Here is a 24,028-nt window from a genome sequence, read left to right on the forward strand (position 1 = left end):
TGAAAAAAAGAGCTGAAGAACAAGAAGATCAAACAATGCCTAATAAAGAAATATCATCTAGAAACTATCAAGATCAAGAAATATCATCTAGAAGTGAGGAAAAACGTTCTGATGGTGAGAGCAATCAATCAGTGGAACAGCTGGCCAGTGGAGGTTGTGAGAGCCCCTACACTTGCGACCTTCAAGGGGAGATTAGGTTTAGGTTTAGGTTTATTGGATTTATATGCCGCCCCTCTCCGCAAACTCGGGGCGGCTCACAACAATAATAAAAAAACAGTACAGAACATAATACCAAATCCAATGCCCACCCATCTAGTTATAATTTAAAATTAATAATCTCATAAAAACAGTATATATAAAAAACCAACAACAGGCACACAGTCAATCAATCAACAAAACAACATGGGCAAGGGGGAGGTGTTTTAGTTCCCCCATGCCTGACAGCAAAGGTGGGTCTTAAGGAGATTACGAAAGGCAGGGAGGGTGGGGGCAATCCTAATCTCAGGGGGGAGCTGGTTCCAGAGGGTCGGGGCCCCCACAGAGAAGGCTCTTCCCCTGGGTCCCGCCAGACGACATTGTTTAGTCGACGGGACCCGGAGAAGGCCAACTCTGTGGGACTTAACCGGTCCCTGGGATTCGTGCGGCAGGAGGCGGTCCCGAAGATATTCTGGTCCGGTGCCATAAAGGGCTTTATAGGTCATAACCAACACTTTGAATTGTGACCGGAAACTGATCGGCAGCCAATGCAGACTGCGGAGATTGGACTGCCATCTGTCTCAAATGATATAGGAACTCCTGCTTGAGCTGGAGGGGGGAGCTGCTTGAGCTGGAGGGGTTGGACTAGATGACCTGCAAGGTCCCTTCCAACTCTAATAAATAAATACCTGTAAAAACAGGAAAGATTAAGGAAGGAAGTACTAGAAATAATAAAGCAATGGCTTTATTAGCAACTATAAGCATGAAGATCAGCAAATATGAAGATCAAACTGCACACTATAGGCAGAATAAGTTATTTCAGTTGAATAAGAAATGTTTCTACAAATTTATCACAGAGAGGATGCAGTGAACTAGTCAACAACTAAGGAAAAAACAACACAGTTCTGTTTGCATACAACAAGAATGCAATTTGAATAAAAGAGATGGATAAGAATAAAAAACCAACCCCCCCAAAAGCAACAAAAGTAGTGGATAAAAGTTTTATTATTATTATTATTATTATTATTATTATTATTATTATTATTATTATTTATTGGATTTGTATGCCGCCCCTCTCCGTAGACTTGGGGCGGCTAACAACAATGATAAAAACAGCATGTAACAATCCAATACTAAAACAACTAAAAAAAACCTTATTATAAAACCAAACATACACGCAAACATACCATGCATAAATTGTAAGGCCTAGGGGGAAGGAATATCTCAGTTCCCCCATGCCTGACGGCAGAGGTGGGTTTAAGGTAGATCAAGAATTGATCAGCACTGGATAAAGATGAATTGCATGATTTTTTGCATGACTAGTCTATAATCACTCATTGCCAAGCAATTTAATAGCATACTTCAAAAGGTTGACAAGTAGTTAATATCTGGCAAAATCTATGTGATAATGAAAGATTGAAGAAAAAGGCCAGCACCAGGCAATTATCCACTTACCTAGGACTTTCAAATTTTAACTGATAATGGTAGCAATCCAGTAGCATCTAGCTAAAAACAAACTCTACCCACCTGAGCAGAAAGAAAATTGCCCAAACATTAGAGGGTTACCTCCTAATCGGTAAGATGATTTTGGAAAACTACAAAAGAAGGAAGATCAATTTGAATGTAGCATGGATTAGTTGAAAGAAAGCACTCAACTCCCTGCCATATGAGTCAGTACAAACATCAGAAGCTTTCTGCAAAGATCAAGGACACAATGAAAGACACAGTTGCTAGTGAACTGTAATAGGCCAGAAAAGGTTAATATCAAGTTGACTTAGCTTCCATTCTTCAAAAGTCAGTAAAATGAGGACCTAGATTGTTAGAGCAGTAGGCTGACATTGTAATCTGCCCAGAGTGTGCTGTAAACCACTATGGGGTTGTTTATAAGTCTAAGTGCTATTGCTATTGCTGTCAGGAGATAAAATTTTCAAGGAGACTCAATATCACCACTAGTGTTTGTTTGTGTTCCATAGATTCATCTATCAAGTCAAACTAAGGCTACCATACAATATTTACATGAGCATGCATTTAAAACTAGGAAAACATTTAAAATTGCTGCTCAGCATTGCATACATATAAACAAAACATTGCAATGGAATGTGGCCTGGACAAATGTGCCAGCCTCACCATCAACAGGGAAAAAATAGTGAAAACTATAGAAATTCACATGTCCTATAGAGATAACATAAAGGCTGTGGATGAAAACAATTACTACAAATAGCTGAGCGTCCTTCAAATTGACAACGTAAAATACACCAAAATCAAGAAGATGATTAGAAGTGAACACATGACTATGAGGAATATCTTAAAGTCCAAAACTCAGTGGATAATATACTATTTAGACAATTAATACCTGGACAAATCAAGTAATTAGAAGCCCAGTTTGAATAGTGGACTCAAGTAGAACCAAAAGCTCTAGATAGAATTATTGTTGCAAAATAAAATAAAGATAGTAATAGGACAGTGAAATGCCAAACCAACTGGAATACCATCAGCATTGACAAAAATCACAATCAGTCCATTGCAAAAGGCAGCTTTATTAGAAACAATTTGCAATCTGTGACAATACCTTAAACACTATCAAACATCTGTCTATACCAGGTCTTTGGAAAAACTAGGTGGGTGGATAAAAATTCCAAATCCAGTCTAAACATGACTGACTATGCATGCAACTGACTACAATAATAATAGGCATTTCATAGAAACATAGAAACATAGAAGACTGACGGCAGAAAAAGACCTATGGTCCATCTAGTCTGCCCTTATACTATTTCCTGTGTTTTATCTTAGGATGGATATATGTTTATCCCAGGCATGTTTAAATTCAGTTACTGTGGATTTACCAACCGCGTCTGCTGGAAGTTTGTTCCAAGGATCTACTACTCTTTCAGTGAAATAATATTTCCTCATGTTGCTTTTGATCTTTCCCCCAACTAACTTCAGATTGTGTCCCCTTGTTCTTGTGTTCACTTTCCTATTAAAAACACTTCCCTCCTGAACCTTATTTAACCCTTTAACATATTTAAATGTTTTGATCACGTCCCCCCTTTTCCTTCTGTCCTCCAGACTATACAGATTGAGTTCATTAAGTCTTTCCTGATACGTTTTATGCTTAAGACCTTCCACCATTCTTGTAGCCCATCTTTGGACCCGTTCAATTTTGTCAATATCTTTTGGTAGGTGAGGTCTCCAGAACTGAACACAGTACTGTATTCCAAATGTGGTCTCACCAGCGCTCTCTATAAGGGGATCACAATCTCCATCTTCCTGCTTGTTATACCTCTAGCTATGCAGCCAAGCATCCTACCTGCTTTTCCTACTGCCCGACCACACTGCTCACCCATTTTGAGACTGTCAGAAATCACTACCCCTAAATCCTTCTCTTCTGAAGTTTTTGCTAACACGGAACTGCCAATGCAATACTCAGATTGAGGATTCCTTTTCCCCAAGTGCATTATTTTACATTTGGAAACATTAAACTGCAGTTTCCATTGCTTTGACCATTTATCTAGTAAAGCTAAATCATTTATCATATTACAGACCCCTCCAGGAATATCAACCCTATTGCACACTTTAGAGTCATCGGCAAATAGGCAAACCTTCCCTACCAAACCTTCCCCTATGTCACTCACAAACATATTAAAAAGAATAGGACCCAGAACAGACCCTTGTGGCACACCGCTTGTAACCTGTCTCTGCTCAGAATACTCGCCATTAACAATAACTCTCTGATGTCTATGCTTCAGCCAGCTTGAAATCCACTGAACTATCCAGGGATTAAGTCCAATCTTCACTAATTTATCTATCAGCTCTTTATGTGGAACCATATCAAAGGCTTTGCTGAAGTCCAGATAGGCAATATCCACAGCACCACCTTGATCCAACACCTTTGTGACATAGTCAAAGAAATCAATGAGATTAGTCTGACATGATTTGCCTTCAGTAAAGCCATGCTGATTTGGGTCCAATAAGTTATTGTTTTTTAGGTACTGATTTATCCTCTTTTTGAGTAGAGTCTCCATCATTTTAACTATAACTGATGTCACGCTAACTGGCCTGTAGTTACCAGCTTCTTCTCTACTGCCCTTCTTGTGGATAGGCACAACACTGGCCATTCTCCAATCCTCAGGAACATCTCCTGCTAACAGGGATTGGTTAAACAAATCAGTCAGGGGGGTAGCAATGACAGATTTGAGTTCTTTAAGAACTCTGGGGTGGATGCCATCTGGACCCATTGCCTTATTTATCTTTAATCGTTCAAGTTCTTCTAAGACATCGGCTTCTAAGATCACTGGAGCTGAATCTGTACAGCTGGAAGCAATGCTATATCCCTCTATAGTATTATTTTGTAAGGTGTATTTTGAGAAAACTGAACAGAGGTAGCTATTGAAATGGTCAGCGATCTCCTTATTCCCATCAATGCATGTATTATTCCCGGTACTAAGCTTCGTGATGCTGCAGTTTTTCTTCTTCCTATCACTAATATATCTGAAGAAGGTTTTATCCCCCTTCTTTACAGATTTGGCAATTTCTTCCTCTTTTGAGGCTTTAGCAGCATGTATTATCTGCTTTGCCTCCTTCTGTCTCATTTTATACACCTCTCTATCAGCTATACTTCCAGACTCTTTATACCTCCTATAGGCAGCCTTTTTTTCATTGACTATAGCCCTTAAATCATTGCTAAACCATAGCGGTTTCTTCTTCCTTTTACCTTTAGTTATTTGCCTTACATACAGTCCTGTGGCTCCAGAGAGTCTCCAGATCTTTACACGTATTTTGAATTAGTGTTGTTTTTAGACTTTCTTTAACATAAATGGCTACTCCACCTCCCTTTCTCTCTATTCTATCCTTCCTATACAGTGTATATCCTGGTATGGATATTTCCCATTCATTAGAATCCTTAAACCATGTCTCAGTTATGGCAACCAGATCCAAATTATCTCTAGATATTATGGCCATTAACTCACAGATCTTGTTGCTCAAGCTTCGAGCATTCGTGCACATTACCCGAAGAACATTATTTTCATTATTAGTTTGCCCCTTATCATCAACAACTACATCTATTCTATTTACAGCTCCCTTTTCATAAGCTTCCAGAAACTGATTTATCCTCATTGGTCGGGGACAGAAATCATCCACATCAGTTAACTAATGCAGATGGCATAGATAATATTGAATGTGTTGTCAAATATTGTAATATTACAATTACAGTTCAGAATCTCTTTCTCTCACATTAGGCTGTATCTCAGAGACAAAAGCCATAAAAAAGACAAGGTAAAAATTACCTTTTTATTTTAGTGAACTAACTGATGCAATTTGTTTTGTTTTTGTTTTTTAACCATACTAAACTGTCTTTTCCATAGGAAGTAATATTTGATGTAAACAAATATGGCTGCCCAATACAGATCCATTATACTCAGGATTTTCTTCCTCGTGTTGAGATGTAAGTAAAATTTAAAACAGTGTGTAGAATGAGAAAAAGATGCACTAGGAAGTATATATTATAGACCTTTTCCCCAATCTTCAGGGCAAGAATTGAAGGTGTCAAAAGAAATCAAGATGATGACTACAACTGTGCTATTGTAGAACTACACCTTTTTATACGTGCACAAATCACATAGTCACAACTGTTATCTTAACTTCTTTGATCCTTGTCCCACAAATGTCCCCTGAAAAGGGTGGAGGGCTCTCTCTCTCCGGTCTGTGCAAAACTCTTCCAATTTTATCTGACAAAGGACAAATGCTAGCAACATTGGAAAATTTATTGGAACGGAGGTAGAGAAAAGTTAGCAGATGATAAATATACTTGAATCCTCACTATGGCTTTATACTCATAGAAAAGACACTGCACTGTGCTTCTGTTGTATACAGATATGTGGATGAGAAAACTCTTAAACCAGTTGATGCAAACTATATATTGTGGGAGATGAGTGAGAGGACTGACTTTGTCTACAAGGCATCTATGGAAAAGGTAAATTGATTTATGATGTTGTACTTTAGGTATTATTTTGAAATTGTTTGTATAATAGAGTTTGATTAATTGAAATAAAGTATTTGAATCAGGTTTGGTTCTTAGAAAGAAAGGCAACCCCCCCTCCCCAAAAAAGCTAACATTTGTTCCATTTCTAAAGCTCCAGTCACTTGACTGGTTTAGAAAACAGTGAATGGAAAAGTAGAGACTGGGACTGACTTTTGCCTTTTTCTTTGTTATGCAAAGGAATTTAGAGATACCTTTGGGAAAGATAGGGAAGAACAATCAGAGAGGGTTTTGCAAAAAATATTACTCAGTCCAGACATTGAAGCAAATGTTAAAAAGACATTCCAAATAATGCCCTCTTGGTTCTTTATTATAAAATGGGATAAATAGAAACTTGGATAGGTTTTCAAGGTTGTTATTCTACCCTATAATTATAAACTGACATTTCTTTTTTTAAAAAATAATCTTTATTAAGTTTCTACATATAAAAATAGAAAGAAAAGATAAAAAATTAAACGAACAGAACATTCAAAGAAAAAAGGAAAGAAAAAACCCAAGATAAACAGACAAATGAACATATAAACTTAAACAACATATAGAACATATTCAGTTTCAGTAGTGTTCTTTATATGCACATAGATAGTTATTTGCTTATCATAAATTAATATTTTCTTTCACTACATACATATATTTATTTCTTATATAGAAGACATAATTTGTCAATCGCCCCGAGTCTTCAGAGAGGGGCGGCATACAAATCTAATAAATTAAATGCAATTCAATATTTTTGACTATCACTATCAAGCGACCTAATATTAGGTATTTATATCTAGTGTATGGAATTGTGGGTTTGTTTTCTTTAGTTCTGTATATTATGTTGTATTCATTTTGTATATTTGTGAGGAAGATACAGGTTTGTTTTTAGGGGTTTTGTTTTCCATTGATTTATGGTGCAATAAACTGGCATTTCTGTTATTCTTTAGTTTCTGTTTCTTACGCCTCCTCATAGAGCTGACAATTATCTTCCATAGGACTGAGAAGATGCTGAGGAAAGAAAGTTGAGCAGAGCTGTTTCTTGTACATATTGAAACCATTCATTTCTTAATTAACCATCATTTTTCGAGATAAGACCATAAGCCAATGGTTTTAGATTCTTTTGAGTGGTTTATTTTTTTCATAATTCATTTTCCCAGCTACTATTCTTTCTCAATTGAATGTTTATCATTAAGATTGATTCCTGATTAATATTGTGAATTTTGATAAGTAATCAATTTTTATATTGAAGTCTTCTGCCAGAATTAAAATCTGGATATTATAGGAGTCTTTGTTGTGGTGGTCTCAATCTAAGTCACAATGGAGGCCATTGAAATTTACTATTCAACTTCAATGCCAGTGTCTCTCCTTCCTAGACAGATGAAACATTTACAATTTAAGAGAAAGCTTGAATTAAAGGGATATATATGAAATGAGTTGTTGTTCAATTGTTAAGTTATGTCTGACTCTTCATGCCACTAGGCCCTGCCTGTCCTCCACTCCCAAACTGTTACTTGCTACATCAATGTACTACGTAGAATGCAGCTGCGAGAGCAATCATGGGCTTTCCAAGGTATGCCCATGTTACACCAACACTCCGCAGTCTGCATTGGTTGCAGATCAATTTCCAGTCACAATTCAAAGTGTTGGTTTTGACCTATAAAGTCCTTCATGGCATCGGACCAGAATATCTCCGGGACCGTCTTCTGCCGCATGAATCCCAGTGACCAGTTAGGTCCCACAGAGTTGGCCTTCTCCAAGTCCCATTGACTAAACAATGTCATTTGGCAGGTCCCAGGGGAAGAGCCTTCTCTGTGGCGGCCCCAACCCTCTGGAACCAGCTCCCCCCTGAGATTAGAACTGCCCCTTCTTTTATTGTCTTGTAAAATGGGGAAGAAGGGAGGGCTTTCAGAGGGAACGTAGATCTAAGAGTGCCTCTCAGTAACGGAAGGTTTTTTTCGTTGCCTTCCCCTGGGGGAGGGGGTCAGGTTAGAGGCACCAGGGTGTGGATTCATTGGGAAAATAAACAATTCTCCGGCAGGCTCTGTTTTGTTGAAAGAGGAAATGCATTTAGTTTATGTAAATGGGTGATTTAGGCCTTCTATCTCTCAATGTAAACGGGCTTTCATCACAGAAAAAGAGATGTAGAATCATGAAGCTGGCTAAAGACTGTAAGGCAGATATTTTATTCCTTTCAGAGACTCATAAGGGAAGGGAAAAAACAGACAAATTAGTATCAAATATAGAATGGGAAAAAGTTTATGAGTCGAAAGGAACGAACAAAGCAAAAGGAGTAGCTATTTTGGTTCACAGAAGAGTGGATTTTCAGTTAAGCAATATTAAGAGGGACAAGGATGGTAGAATGTTATTTATTAAGGGGAAAATAAGAAATAATTTAGTAACTTTAGCGGTTATTTATGCCCCTAACGTAAATGCAAAACAATTCATAATAAATGTAAAACGGAAATTAGATAACTTTGCGGAAGGCATAGTGATTTTAGCAGGTGATTTTAATTTGGAATTAACAACAGGGAAGGGGGAAAAGAAAAAGTTACATCTAAATAAAATTAATATGATGGACCTTCATCAAAACGTAGTTAATAGAGAGACTTTCTACTCTGCAAGACATAATAAATTTAGCTGTATAGATTATATGTTAATTAACAAAACAGATAAGGTAAAGTTGAAGAAAGCAGAAGTGAAAGCTATCTGGCTATCAGATCATGCTCCTTTGTCAGCTGTGTTAGAAATAGAGGCTTGTAATAAACAAAGAATTTGGAGGTATAACCCCATTGTCTCAGCAAATGAGGAGAGTAGAGTTAAATTACAAAAGGAACTCAATGGATTCTTTAGTATTAATGCAACAGGCGAGATTAAAGAAACAATAGTTTGGGATACACATAAAGCAGTGATGAGGGGCAATTGCATTAGTACGGAAGCTTTCCTTAGGAAATCCTGGAATGTTAAGAGAAATAATTTATTAAAAGAGATAGCTTTAATCCAAGAAACCTTAAAAATTACAAGAAACAGAGAATGGAATTTATTATTATCATTTAAGAAAAAGCAATTACAATTACTTGATGAGGAAAATTGGAATAAAATGAAGATGATTATGAAACATAGAATTAGAAGTTGGAACAATAAATCTATGGAGCAAATGGTACACTATTTAAAAAAAAGAAAAGAAAAATCTTATATCTCTGCTTTAAAAGATAAGGATGGTTTAATAAAATGCAATACTGTAGAAATGGAAAAAATAATGAGAGATTTTTATGGGGAATTATATAAAAAAGAGTATGTTGTTTCACAAACTTCAGAGGTTAAAAAGCAATTAAAGGAAGAGGACAGTCAAATGTTAAATGCAAAAATTACAAGTGAGGAGATATCTAGAGTTATTAAGGGATTGAAACCTGCTAAAGCTCCAGGTCCAGATGGTTTTACAACTGAATATTATAAAGTGTATATGAATGAATTACTACCGTATATGGAGAAATTGTTTAATAATGTAATGGAGACCTTTGAAACTCCACAGACGTGGAAAATGTCAGAAATTATAACGGTCCCAAAACCAGATCGTGATTTAATGGATCCTAGTTCCTATCGCCCCATTAGCCTATTAAATCAGGACTACAAGATATTCATGAAAATATTGGCAAATAGGGTGGAGAATATATTACCAAAAATAATTGGAGAAGATCAATATGGATTTGTGAAAGGAAGGAAAATCTTTGAACCAATAAGAAACGTGATCAATGTTTTACACCATGCTACCAGTACCAAAAGGAAATTAAGCATTTTAAAATTAGATGTTTATAAGGCTTTCGACAAAGTTAATCATGAATACCTATTCCAACTATGTAAAGATTTAAATATGGGAAATACATTTTGTAAAGTTATAGAAACAATATATAAGGATAATGTAGCTCAAATTAGAGTAAATGGCAATAGAACAGAAACGATTAAAATTCAAAATGGAACTAAACAGGGTTGCCCATTATCCCCAATGCTATTTGCATTAGCAATTGAGACCTTAGCAAATAAAATTAGAAACGATAAGGAATGGAGAGGCTATCAAATAGGGGAACTTGAACTGAAATTAAATTTATTTGCAGATGATGCTATAGTAATGTCTGAAACCCCAATTGAAATGATGAAAAAAATAATGATATTACTTCAGCAATTTAAAGATCAATCTGGGCTTAAGGTTAATATAGAAAAATCAGAGATAATATGTTTAAATACTGGCCCTAAAGAGCAAATTGAGATTCAAAAAATCTCAGGATTGGAAATTAGGTTGTAAAAAAATGAAATATTTGGGAATTTGGTTATTTAAAAATCCATCAAAAATAACAACGGCCAATTACAACTTAATATGGAAAAAAATTCAGAAGCAGATCAAAAATTGGAAGGGTAAAAATTTAGGAAGAATGGCTAAAATTAGGGCCCTTAAGATGATGATAATACCAAAGATGATGTATTTGTTTCAAGTTTTACCGGGTAGCTTTCCTGAGGCAAAATTAAGAGAATGGGATAATAGACTAAACTTTTGGATTGAAGGAGAGAAAAAATCCAGAATAAGGAAGCATTGGCAGTTTGCACAAGAAAAAGAAGGAGGTTGGGGAAGCCCATGCCTAGTATTATATAGAAATGCATTTCAAATCGAAAGGTTAATTGAGCTACAGTTATGGGGGGGAAAGAAATGGGTAGAATTAGAAAGAGAAATTAATAATATAAATAACAAAGAACTATTATTTAAAAATTGGAGTAGAATTGAAACCAGTACCCTAAGTGATCCTTTTAAAGCATGTTTAGAAATATGGCTTAAATGGCAGAGGACAAGTGGAATAAAGATATCCAAGCTAGCAACGTTACACGTATTGAATATAGGGGACGATGCTAATTTAACTAGAATTATTAAAATATTAAATAGTAAAGGGGTAATGAGAATTGAACAGTTATATGAGAAAGATGGAAGAGTTAGTAGAACTAGATTGGAATGGTGGATCGGTAAACAGAAATGGTTGCAGATTAATGCAATATGTACATATTTAAATAAAAGTGAGAATAAAGAAGCCTTTTTACGAGAAGAAAATAGCTTGGAAAAAATAATAAGTGTGAAGATAAATGAAAGTAAAGCACAAGCCAGTAATATATATAGAATGCTATTGCAGAGGGAAGAAGAAGTAGTTAAAAGCTTAACAAGATGTTGGCAGGACGATTTACAAATAGACGAAAAAGAAATGGAAGAAATAATAGAAAATATATACAAGATTAAAAATACGAGAGTTAAAGAGATGAGAAGAAAAATCTTACATAAGTGGTATTATACACCTGTACAAATTGCACACTTCCAGGGGAAAGAGAAGAGTAAATGTTGGCATGGGTGCCAGAAAAAAGGAATTTTTATGCATATGATCTGGGAATGTGCAGAAATACAGAAATTCTGGAAGGTAGTCCAGAATGAAATTACCATATTTTTCGCTCTATAAGACGCACCTGCTGATAAGACGCACCAAGATTTTAGAGGAGGAAAATAGAAAAAAAATATTTTGAGCCAAAAAGGGGAGAGGAAGAGAGGAAGGAGTGAAAGAAGGGGGTGAGGGAGGAAAGAAGGGAGGAAGGAAAAGGAAAGCAAGAAATGGAGGGAGGAAAGGAAGGAAGGAAAGAAAGAAAGAAAGAAAGAAAGAAAGAAAGAAAGGGGGAAGGGACAGGAACAGAGGAAGGAAGCAAGGAAACTTATGAAAGGGGAGAGTAAGAGAGGAAGGACTGAAGGGAGGGAGGGAGGGAAGAAGGTAGGAAGGAAAAAGAAAAGAAGAAATAGAGGAAGGGAAGGTAAAAGAGAGAAAGAAAAAGAGCAAGAAAGAAAGCAAGAAAGAGAGAAAGAAAGAAAATGAAAGAGAAATAAAAATAGAGAGGGGGAATGAAAGAAATGGAAGGAGGGAAGGAAGGAGAGAAAGAAAAAGAAAGAAAGAAAGAGAAAGAAAAAAGAATGAAAGAGCAAGAGAGCAAGAGAGAAAAAGAAAGAAAGAGAGAAAGAAAGAAAGGCAACTTCAAAGAAAGGCTCACTGAGCATCTCTCACTCTCTCTCTCTTTCTATCCCTCTTTCTTTCTTTCTCTTCCTTTCTCTCTCTCCTCTTCCTTTATTTCCTCTCTCTCCCTCCCTCTCTCTTTCTCTCCCCCCTCTCTCCCTTTCCCTCTCTCTTTCTCTCTCTCCCTCTCCCTCTCTCTCTCCCCCCTCTCCCTCTCTCTTTCTCTCCCCCTCTCCCCCCTTTCCCTCTCTCTTTCTCTCTCTCCCTCTCTTGCTATCTCTCCCCCCTCTCGCACTCTCTTTCTCCCTCTCCCTCTCTTTCTCTCTCTCCCCCTCTCTCTTTCTCTCTCCCCCTCTTTCTCTCTCTTCTTCTCACTTTCTCTCTCTTGTTTTCTTTCTGTCTCTTTTGCTTTCTTTCTCTCTCTCTCACTCTTTCTCTCTTTTTTTCTTTCTCACGCTCTTTCTTTCTCTTGTTCTCTCTCTCTTGCTATCTCTTTCTCTCCCCCCCTTTCTCTCACTCTCTCTTTCTCACTTTCTCTCTATCTTGCTGTCTGTTGCTGTCACTCACTCTCGTTCTCTCTCCGTTCTTCTCAGCGGTGACGCGCGCACGCCCTGCCCGCCTCACCTTTGCCGAGAGCACTTTCGCCCCGGGCTCTCAGCAAGGGGGTTGCAGGAGAGGCGGGGCCGGCGAAGGTGATATTCAATGTCGGGGGCGCTCGGGCGGTTGCGCGCGCTCCCTATCTCCCTGCTAGCCCACTCGGAATATTCAAAATAAGAAAAACCTTCGCCGGCAAAGGCTTTTCTTATTTTGAATATTCCGAGTGGGCTAGCAGGGAGATAGGGAGCGCGCGCAACCGCCCGAGCGCCCCCGACATTGAAGACCTCCGCTGAGAAAAACTTTGCCGGCATCGGGCTGCCCGACCCTCCCCACCTCCTGCAAATGCGGCGGGCGGCGGGGGGAGAGCGAGGAGCCGGTTCTGGCGGGCGTGGGGCTTGGCTGACTGGCTGGCGGGGGGAGCGCCGCTGGTGGTGCGGAGGGAGACCCTCCTCCGTGAGGGAGGGGGCCAGGCAGCAGCTAGCCAGCCAGCCGGCGGGATGGCGCTTCCGAGTTCACAGCCTCCCCCCCCCCTCCCTGCCTGCATCTTCGCTCCATAAGACGGGGCTGATTTTTCTTCCTACTTTGGGAGGAAAAAAACTGCGTCTTGTGGAGCGAAAAATACGGTAACAAAATGTTAAACATCAACTGGATAATTACAAAAGAAACAGCAATCTTAATTAAATATAGGGAACTAGGAGAATCTAAAGAAATTAAAACTGTAGCATTGGAAAGCGCTCAAGCGGTGATAGTATTAGGATGGAAAGACTCTACAAAATGAACACTACAGAATTGGTACTGGTACATGGTGGATCACATACATTTTGAAATTATGGAAATAAGATTAAATAATTTTGATGAGAATAAACTAGAGAAGCTGATGGTGCGATGGAACAAGGTAAAAGATTATATGTTAAGTAGAATCTGTGATGTAAATACGAAAAATAAATTACAATCACTCTTTTAGTAAAAATCGTTCAAGATAGAGCCAAGGATCAATAGATAGATAAATAACTTAAAATTCTTTGAATCCTTCTATAGGGGTGATGGGGGTGACGGGGTGTGTGTGTTGTTTGGTGATGGGCACATGCACTGTGCACTGTTATATGTTTGTTTTTTGTAAACCTATAAAATCAATAAAATTTATTTAAAAAAAGAAAAAAAAGAACTGCCCCTACCCTCCTTGCCTTCCACAAACTCCTTAAAACCCACCTCTGCCGTCAGGCATGGGGGAACTGAAATATCTTCCCCAGTTCTATACTGTTTATGTATGGTATGTTGTGTGCATGTTTTTTAAATTATGGGTTTTTAGCTTTCTAATTATTGAATTGTATTATATACAGGTATTGTTTTCTGTTGCTGTTGTGAGCCGCTTGTTGTGAGTCTGCGGAGAGGGGCGGCATACAAATTTAATAAATAAATAAATAAATAAATAAGTAAGTAAGTAAGTAAGTAAGTAAGTAAACAAACAAACAAACAAACAAACAAACAAACTATCTCAGCCATGGACCTGACTCAAGTAGAACGGGGTCCGACTCATGAGGGGGGGGCACGCACCTGACATGGTATTCCTTTCCGAGCAATTGAGTAATGGTCTGAGACTAAGGGGCTTAGAAGCAGTGCCTTTGTCATGGTCAGACCATTTTCTACTACGGCTTGACTTCCTGGCTCCAATCCTTCCCCGCAGGGAGGCGGAACCAATGAAGATGTTCCGCCCCAGACGCCTGATGGACCCAGAGGGCTTTCAGACAGCGCTTGGGGTTATTCCAGAGGCACTCATCCACAGTTCGGCGGAGTCTCTTGCGGAGGCCTGGAATACAGCTGCTGCGGAGGCTCTCGACCGGATTGCGCCTTTGCGACCTCTCCGTGGCGCTAGACCCCGTAGAGCCCCATGGTTCAACGAGGAGCTCCGGGAGTTGAAACGCCAAAAGAGACGTCTAGAGAAGCGATGGAGGAAGAGTAGGTCTGAATCTGATCGAACACTTGTAAGAGCTTTTATTAAGACTTACAAAGTGGCGCTCAAGGCGGCAAGATGCGCGTACCATGCCGCCTTGATTGCATCAGCGGAATCCCGCCTGGCCGCTCTGTTTAGGGTGACCCGCTCCCTTCTTAACCAGGGGGGAGTTGGGGAGCCCTTGCAGAGTAGTGCCGAGGAGTTTAACACGTTTTTCGCTGATAAAGTCGCTCAGATCCGGGCCGACCTCGACTCCAATTGTAAAACAGAGTCGACTGACAACGAGTCAGTCGAGGTGACTGGGGCACGTACTTGTCCACCTGTCTGGGAAGAGTTTGATCTGGTGACAGCTGATGAAGTGGACAAGGCCATTGGAGCTGTGAGTTCCGCCACCTGTTTACTGGATCCGTGTCCCTCCTGGTTGGTTTCGGCCAGCAGGGAGGTGACACGGAGCTGGGCCCAGGAGATTACCAACGCTTCCTTGGGGAGGGGAGTTTTTCCATCACTCTATAAAGAAGCGCTTGTGCGCCCCCTCCTCAAGAAGCCCTCCCTGGACCCAGCCGTGCTTAATAACTACCGTCCAGTCTCCAACCTTCCCTTTATGGGGAAGGTTGTTGAGAAGGTGGTGGCACTCCAGCTCCAGCGGTCCTTGGAAGAAGCCGATTATCTAGGTCCCCGGCAGTCGGGTTTCAGGCCCGGTTACAGCACGGAAACCGCTTTGGTCGCGTTGATGGATGATCTCTGGCGGGCCCGGGACAGGGGTTTATCCTCTGTCCTGGTGCTCCTTGACCTCTCAGCGGCTTTCGATACCATCGACCATGGTATCCTTCTGCGCCGACTGGAGGGGTTGGGAGTGGGAGGCACTGTTCTCCAGTGGTTCTCCTCCTACCTCTCCGGTCGGTCGCAGTCGGTGTTAGTGGGGGGTCAGAGGTCGACTCCGAGGTTTCTCCCTTGTGGGGTGCCTCAGGGGTCGGTCCTCTCCCCCCTGCTATTCAATATCTACATGAAACCGCTGGGCGAGATCATCCAAGGACATGGGGTGAGGTATCATCAATATGCCGATGATACCCAGCTTTACATCTCCACCCCATGCCCAGTCAACGAAGCGGTGGAAGTGATGTGCCGGTGCCTGGAGGCTGTTGGGGCCTGGATGGGTGTCAACAGACTCAAGCTCAACCCGGATAAGACGGAGTGGCTGTGGGTTTTGCCTCCCAAGGACAATCCCATCTGTCCGTCCATTACCCTGGGGGGGGGAATTACTGACCCCCTCAGAGAGGGTCCGCAACTTGGGCGTCCTCCTCGATCCACAGCTCACATTAGAACAACATCTCTCAGCTGTGGCGAGGGGGGCGTTTGCCCAGGTTCGCCTGGTGCACCAGTTGCGGCCCTATCTGGACCGGGACTCATTGCTCACAGTCACTCATGCCCTCATCACCTCGAGGCTCGACTACTGTAATGCTCTCTACATGGGGCTACCTTTGAAAAGTGTTCAGAAACTTCAGATCGTGCAGAATGCAGCTGCGAGAGCAGTTATGGACTTACCTAGGTATGCCCATATTTCACCATCACTCCGCAGTCTGCATTGGCTGCCGATCGGTTTCCGGTCACAATTCAAAGTGTTGGTTATGACCTTTAAAGCCCTTCATGGCATTGGACCAGAATATCTCCGAGACCGCCTCCTGCCGCACGAATCCCAGCGACCGATTAGGTCCCACAGAGTGGGCCTTCTCCGGGTCCCGTCAACTAAACAATGTCGGTTGGCGGGCCCCAGGGGAAGAGCCTTCTCTGTGGCGGCACCGGCCCTCTGGAACCAACTCCCCCCGGAGATTAGGACTGCCCCTACTCTTCCTGCCTTCCGTAAACTCCTTAAAACCCACCTTTGCCGTCAGGCATGGGGGAACTGAAACATCTCCCCCCGGGCATGTTTAATTTATGCATGGTATGCCTGTGTGTGCGTCTGTTAGTATATGGGGTTTTTTAAATATTTAATATTTTTAAATTTGTCTGTTTACTTATGATTTGTTTCTACATGTTGTGAGCCGCCCCGAGTCTTCGGAGAGGGGCGGCATACAAATCTAAGTAATAAATAAATAAATAAATCCTGTTCTCCTTTTGCCTTCAATCTTTCCTAATATCAGGGTCTTTTTCTATGAGTTCTCTTTTCTCATTAGATAACGAAATATTTGATCTTCAGCTTCAGGATCTATCCTTACAGAGAATAGTCAGAGTTAATTTCCTTTAGGATTGACTGATTTGATCTCTTCGCAGGCCGAGGGGTTCTTAAGAGTCTTCTCCAACACTACAATCTGAAAGCATAAATTCTTGGGTGTTCAGCCCTCCTTATGGTTTCTCTCTCGCAGCCATTCATTATTACTCGGGAAACCACAGCTTTGGTTATACACACCTTTGTAAGCAAGATGATGTCTCCACTTTTTAATATGCTGTCTAGATTTGCCATAGTTTTCCTCCCAAAGAGCAAGCATCTTTTAATTTCATGGCTGCAGTCGCCATCTGCAGTGACCTTGAAAGCAAGTGAGCCAAGAAAACAAAACCTGTCACTGCTTCCATTTCTTCCTGTTGTGGTTCAGTCTGGGACCCCTCCGGGAATGGCTGACCTTCTGTCGGTTTCCAGCTCAGAGGGAGAGGCTGAGGAACAGGAGGTGCAGACTGACGAGGAAGAGGAATCCCAGGCTGAAGAAGAAGGACAGCCAGAGTCCCACCAGGGGGAGCTCTCCCCAGCAAGCAGCCTGGATTCCTTAGGGGAAAATGCTCAAGACATCATAGATATGCGACAAAGGAGAGCTAATCAGAGACGGACTCAATTGGCTAAGTATTTCCAGCATTAGAGGTCACAGCTGGGTTTGGGTGTGGTGCTCTTGGGAAAGGATAAAAGGCGGACCCACCCTTCCTGGCTTGTGGAGTTTTATCTTGGAGATTCGTGAGACCTGTCTGTGAACTTTGGTGGCTTACAATCCTGGTTTGTGCCTTGGACTATTGAAACCTTGGGGGGGGGGGTGCCAGCAAGAAGCTTGTGGTATTGACTGGACATCAGGACCCTGCTGTAACGTATTATAGCTTGTCTGTTGTGAAGACAGGTTTTCCTTTGTGCTTATTTTTTCCAGCTATAAAATACTTTTGGCTTTTACCAGAGTGTCTGGCTGTTTTTTCAGTTGGTGTTGAGGTCTGGGAAAACCCAGACAGAACACTTCCCTTCTATTTGCCAGAAAATGGCATGACTGAATGCCAGGGCATGGGGTGAGGTATCATCAGTATGCTGATGATACCCAGCTTTACATCTCCACCCCATGTCCAGTCAACGAAGCAGTGGAAGTGATGTGCCGGTGTCTGGAAGCTGTTGGGGCCTGGATGGATGTCAACAGACTCAAACTCAACCCTGATAAGACGGAGTGGCTGTGGGCTTTGCCTCCCAAGGACAATTCCATCTGTCCGTACATCAGCCTGGGGGGGGAATTATTGACCCCCCCTTGGAGAGGCTCCACAACTTGGGCGTCCTCCTCGATCCACAGCTCACATTAGAGAAACATCTTTCAGCTGTGGCGAGGGGGGCGTTTGCCCAGGTTCGCCCGGTGCACCAGTTGCGGCCCTATTTGGACCAGGAGTCACTTCTCACAGTCACTCATGCCCTCATCACCTCAAGGCTCGACTACTGTAATGCTCTCTACATGGGGCTACCTTTGAAAAGTGTTCGGAAACTTCAGATTGTGTAGAATGCAGCTGCGAGAGCAATCATGGGCTTTCCCAAAAATGCCCATGTAACGCCAACATTCCGCAGTCTGCATTGGTTGCCGGTCACAATTCAAAGTGTTGGTCATTACCTATAAGGCCCTTCATGGCACCGGACCAGGTTATCTACGAGACCGCCTTCTGCCGCACGAATCTCAGGGACCGGTTAGGTCCCATAGAGTGGCCCTTCTTCGGGTCCCATCAACAAAACAATGTCATTTGGTGGGACCCAGGGGAAGAGCCTTCTCTGTGGTGGCCCCGGCCCTCTGGAACCAACTCCCCCCGGAGATTAGAATTGCCCCCACCCTCCTCGCCTTTCGTAAGCTCCTTAAAACCCACCTTTGCCATCAGACATGGGGGAACTGAGATATTCTTCCCCCCTAGGCCCTTACAATTTATGCATTGTTTGTATGTATGTTTGGTTTTACAAATAAGGGTTTTTTAGCTGTTTTAGTATTGGATTTACATGCTGTTTTGTATTACTGTTGTTAGCCGCCCCGAGTCTACGGAGAGGGGCGTCATACAAATCCAATAAATAATAATAATAATAATAATAATAATAATAATAATAATGATGATCTTAGTTTTTTTTAATGTTGAATTTCCAGCCAACTTTTACCCTCTCCTCTTTCATCTTCATCAATAGGCCCTTTAGCTCCTCTTCACTTTCTGTCATTAGAATGATATTATCTGCATATCTGAGGTTGTTAATATTTCTCCCAGCAGTCTTAATTTTAATATGTGATTTATTCAGTCTGGCATTTTGCATGATGTTCTTTGCATATAAGTTAAATAAGCAAGGTGGCAATGTACAGCATTGTTGTATTCCTTTCCCTATTTTGAACCTATCAGTTATTCTATGTCCAGTGCTTCTTAACCCGCATATGGGTTTTTCAGGAGACAGATAAGATGGTCTGGTACTCTCATCTCTTTGAACTTGCCACAGGTTGTTGGGATCTAAACAATCAAAGATGTGTAGTCTAGCATAGTCAATAGAGCAAAAGTAGATGTTTTTGTGAAATTCCTGTCATGGTCCTGTTGAAGCCTGCATCCGAGGATGAGGAGGAGGAGATGGAGATGGGCTTGGTGGAGGTGGATGGCACAGTCCCTATGGCCCAGGAGGAATGACCTGGGGAGGAGGACAAGGCAGTCCCAGATCCCTTGGGCCTCAGAAGAATAGGGAGGGAGGAAGAAAGGGCAGAGGATGACTGAGCAAGATGGGCGGAGAGGGAAAAGGCAGGCAGCAGAGCAGAGGAGCAGCAGAACTATGGAGAGGAGCAACTGCTTCCCTTGCCTGATCCCCAAGTGCAAAGAATGGAGAGGAGTCGGAGTCAGCACAGGACAGCCCAATACTTAGGAGGAGGGCACCCCACCCCTCCTCACATGGATTACCTAGGGCAGTGATGGTGAACCTATGGCACGGGTGCCGCAGGTGGCACGCGAAGCCATATCTGCTGGCACATGAGCCGTTGCACTAGCTCAGATCCAACGTGCATGTGGGTGCTGGCCAGCTGATCTTTGGCTCACATAGAGGCTCTGGAAGGGCAATTTTGGTTTCCAAAGATCCTCTGGGGGAATGGGGAGAGCGTTTTCACCCTCCCTCGGCTCCCCAGAAGCCTGTGGAGGGTGACACGTGAGCCTTCTGGGCCCACCAGAAGTTGGGAAACAGACCATTTCCAGCCTCCAGAGGGCCTCTGGGTGGCGAGGGAAGCTGTTTTTGCCCTCCCCAGACTTTGAATTATGGGTGTGGGCACTCACAGATGCATGATAGTGCGTGCCCATGCTCTTTCGGCACCTGAGGAAAAAAAGGTTCGCCATCACTGACCTAGGGAATACCACTTAGGGAGACACAGTGAGAAGGGGCTTTTGCGAGGAACAAGTGTATGTTTTCAGATTACACTCTCTCGGCTGTGACTCAGACCTTTTGCCTTGCTGAGAAGACTGCTTGTTTCAAGGACTGCTTTGACTTGCTTTGAGGACTTTCTTGTCTTAGCCTTGAAGACTTTGCTGTCAAAACTGCCCTTGTCTTATGCCTTGACTTTTGCCTAGTGGTCTCGCTGGGTGATCAATGCTTGTTTAGGGGACTGAGGGTGGAGCCTTACTGGTTACTAGAGGGTCATTTGTTTAACCATTCCCAAGAGAAATAAAGATACTCTGGAGGCTTACCTAACTGTCACCCTGGGTCATAACCATTTCCTTGCTTTTTCCATATTCCGCTGAATTTTAGCAATTTGAGCTCTAATTCCCATGCCTCTTCAAAACCCAGTTAGTACTTTTGATAGTTCTTGGTTCACATATTGCTGAAGCCTAAATTGTAGGCTTTTGACCATGACCTTGTTTGCATGTGAAATGAGAGCAGTTGTGTTGTAATTTGAACAGTCTTTGGCATTGCCCTTTTTTGAGTTTGGAATGTTAACTGTCCTTTCTCAATCCTGTGGACATTGTTGAGTTTTCCAAATGTATTGGCATTTTGAGTGCAACATTTTGCAGCATCCTCTTTTACGTTTTTTAATAATTCAGCTGGAATACCATCACTTCCGCTAGCTCTGTTTTCAGTAATGCTTTCTACCTGTGGGAATTGAGACATCTCCCCCAGGCTTTTATAGTTTTATATATGGCATGCGTGTGTTGCATGGTTTTTAAATGATGGGTTTTTAAGATGCTTTTTTAATATTAGATTTGTTTATATTGTCACACTGTTTTATTATTGTTGTGAGCCGCCCCGAGTCTTCGGAGAGGGGCGGCATACAAATCTAATAAATGATGATGATGATGATGATGATGATGATTATTATTATTATTATTATTATTATTATTATTATTATTATTATTATTATTATGTCAGTACAACACAGCAAACGAGATCACTATGTTGGATTTCGTATTTCATCACTAGTCGGGCGCTTCCCAAGCACCTAGGACAGCATGATGTAGCGGCAAATTATGTTTGCCGATCCCAGTAAAGCGGCCTTTTGAAATTGACAGATTGAGATTTTGTCAATTCCAATGGTTTTCAAATGTCCGCTCTTTGCTCTCCTTCACATAGTCAGCTAATGCATGCTTCTCTTCTTCCACTGTCTGCTTCACTTGCAAAAGTCCTCTGCCGCCTATTTTCCTTGGTAAATACAGCCTGTCAACATCACTGCGGGGGTGTAGTGCATGATGGATCGTCATTAATTTTCTGGTTTTCCTGTCCAGGTTGTCCAGCTCTGCTTGAGTCAATTATGATGATGATGATGATGATGATGATGATTATTATTATTATTATATTATTATTATTATTATTATTATTATTATTATTATTATTATTATTGTGTTTTCCTGAAAATAAGACCCAGTCTGATTTTCTTTTTGGCCCCAAAATAAGCACCCAATTTTATTTACAGGAAATGTCTTTCCTGCTTACCTTAGGACCACCGCAGCCACACCTCTCAGGCCTCAACAACTGTTCCACCACTGCCCAACTTATTCTGCAGCCATTTGTGGTCATTCACAACAGGATGCCCCATGACTTTTCATGTCAGTGCCACCGTTTGTGGTAGGACACCGCAAGTCTGGTCACGCTAGTAGCACTGCTTACGGCAGGAAACTGTGGTGTGTTGTGCCATTGCATGAATGAGCAGCAGCACTGGCTCCAAAAGCCACATGGCATCCTGCTGCAAGTGATGGCACCAGTGCAATGCACCGGGTGGCATCCAGCTGTGAATGGCCACAAGTGGCTGCAGAAGTAGTTGGGCTGCAGCACAATAGGTGTGAGGTGTGTAGGATGCCTGGATGTGGTGTTCCTTAGATAAATGGGTACGAAACATGTAGGGTAGCACCCCCCCCCACTTTAATTTGATTGAGCGGGGCTTAACTAGGACTTAATTTGGAGGTAAGGCTTATGTTAGGCACAGGCGTGAAAATCAGACTTGGGTCGTATTTTTGTGGCAACATGGTAAGAGTCCCACTTGACTTTGCATTCCAAGAGGTCTGGCTCAAGGTCAGCAATCATACCATTGTGGCTATCATGGACATTAAGATTTTTCTTATATTTTATAATTAATTAATTAATTAATTAATTAATAAATAAATAAATTTCAAACTTGTCTTTGTTTTATTCACAATTTTTATTACTTTTATATGCTTTTTTATGTTAACTGTTTTATAATTAATATAGTTCTTGAACAAGTGGTTTTTAAGTGAGAACTATCTGTGACAAAAATTCAAATAATCCTTAGAGAATAGAGTAATGTTCTAAACATATTTGTTTACCAGAACTTCATAGAGTTTATCTACACTTAGAATTCTTTACTTGGCTGAGTTTTGGGTGCTTATGTTTTTACCAGATCCTTTGTTTACATGCTGCACAGACTTGGGAAGAGATGATTAAATTATCTAATAAATCAATCGAAACAACTGAAGATATAAGTGAAATATGGGGACCTCATGTAAGCATCAACATATAAGTAAAAATATAAGTAAAATCAGTCTTTAAATACTGTATATATCTAATACTATTTAGTTATTAAACTTTATTTAAAATAAAACAAGCATCCATGTCTTACAGGTTACTTCTAACTACTTTATTGATTTCTGAGTGGTTTTTGTTACTATAAGTGTTTTTCTAGACGACAGCGAAGTGATGTAATTGAAGAGTGCAAACATATTGGAGGAGATTTTGTTAATCTCCTCATCTGCTGTTTTATGCTTTTGGAGCAATCAGAACAATTGCATTGATTATACTCCTGAATGAGAGACAAAAATGAAGGAGAACACTGCCTGACAGGAGAATATGGAAGTATGGGAGAAATGAGGAAATATATTGGCTTTGACAATGTATTATGGGATAGAAATGCAGAAGTGATTTTCTAGTTGGTTTACTATTCCTATTGTAGAGTAGAAATGTGGATTTGATATATCTAGTTGATTTACAATGCTTGGACCATCGTTTTTCAGAAATTTTAATAGGTGGCTTGTCAGGTGTTGGCTTCCTTAGGAGAGGTGTGGGTCTTCTTGTAAGTGTTGATTGTGATTATGATAGGAGTGATGTTATAGGTAAGTCATGGCTTTGCAGGAAACTCTGTGATTGATAGTTAGATTCCAGTTGTTGCCTCTTTAAATTCAGTGGGTAGAGATAGAGGTAAGCAAATTATGACTATTATAGAAGAGATATGGTGGGAAATGCTAGGCAAATCATTATTTTTTTTTAAAAAAACCTTGTCACTTAGGGTTGGTCTATACTTCTGGTTCCACAGTTTCATTCCTAGATCTAGGGAGTTAGAGGACTTGTTAAGACAGTGCCAGCAAATGCCAGTTCTATTTGTAGCAAGACATCAGTCATCTGTGGTTGGTGAATTATCAGTCTTGGGCAAGGATATTTCATTTTGGTTTTTCATCAGCCTTAGTATTAAATAAAAAGAAGGGGGTGATAATATTTTTCTGAGACAAGTTACTTGTGTCTAATTATGGAGCTGACCAGATGTTATGTTTATAGATTAAACTGGGTTGTACAGATAGGAT

At 41.0% G+C, this 24,028-nt stretch overlaps 1 protein-coding gene across 1 annotated transcript in view; it reads left to right on the plus strand.

The window, feature by feature from the left end:
• LOC139157370 (cation channel sperm-associated auxiliary subunit epsilon-like) overlaps window positions 1–24,028 on the plus strand; it is a 144,080-nt gene that overhangs the window by 112,000 nt on the left and 8,052 nt on the right. Inside the window, exons 13-16 of the mRNA XM_070734069.1 lie at window positions 5,433–5,469; window positions 5,559–5,638; window positions 6,067–6,166; window positions 22,855–22,956. Coding sequence (XP_070590170.1) covers window positions 5,433–5,469; window positions 5,559–5,638; window positions 6,067–6,166; window positions 22,855–22,956 — 319 coding nt within the window. The remainder of the gene's footprint in view (window positions 1–5,432; window positions 5,470–5,558; window positions 5,639–6,066; window positions 6,167–22,854; window positions 22,957–24,028) is intronic.

Source organism: Erythrolamprus reginae, chromosome 1, assembly GCF_031021105.1.
Source record: "Erythrolamprus reginae isolate rEryReg1 chromosome 1, rEryReg1.hap1, whole genome shotgun sequence".
Classification (NCBI taxonomy): domain Eukaryota; kingdom Metazoa; phylum Chordata; class Lepidosauria; order Squamata; family Dipsadidae; genus Erythrolamprus; species Erythrolamprus reginae.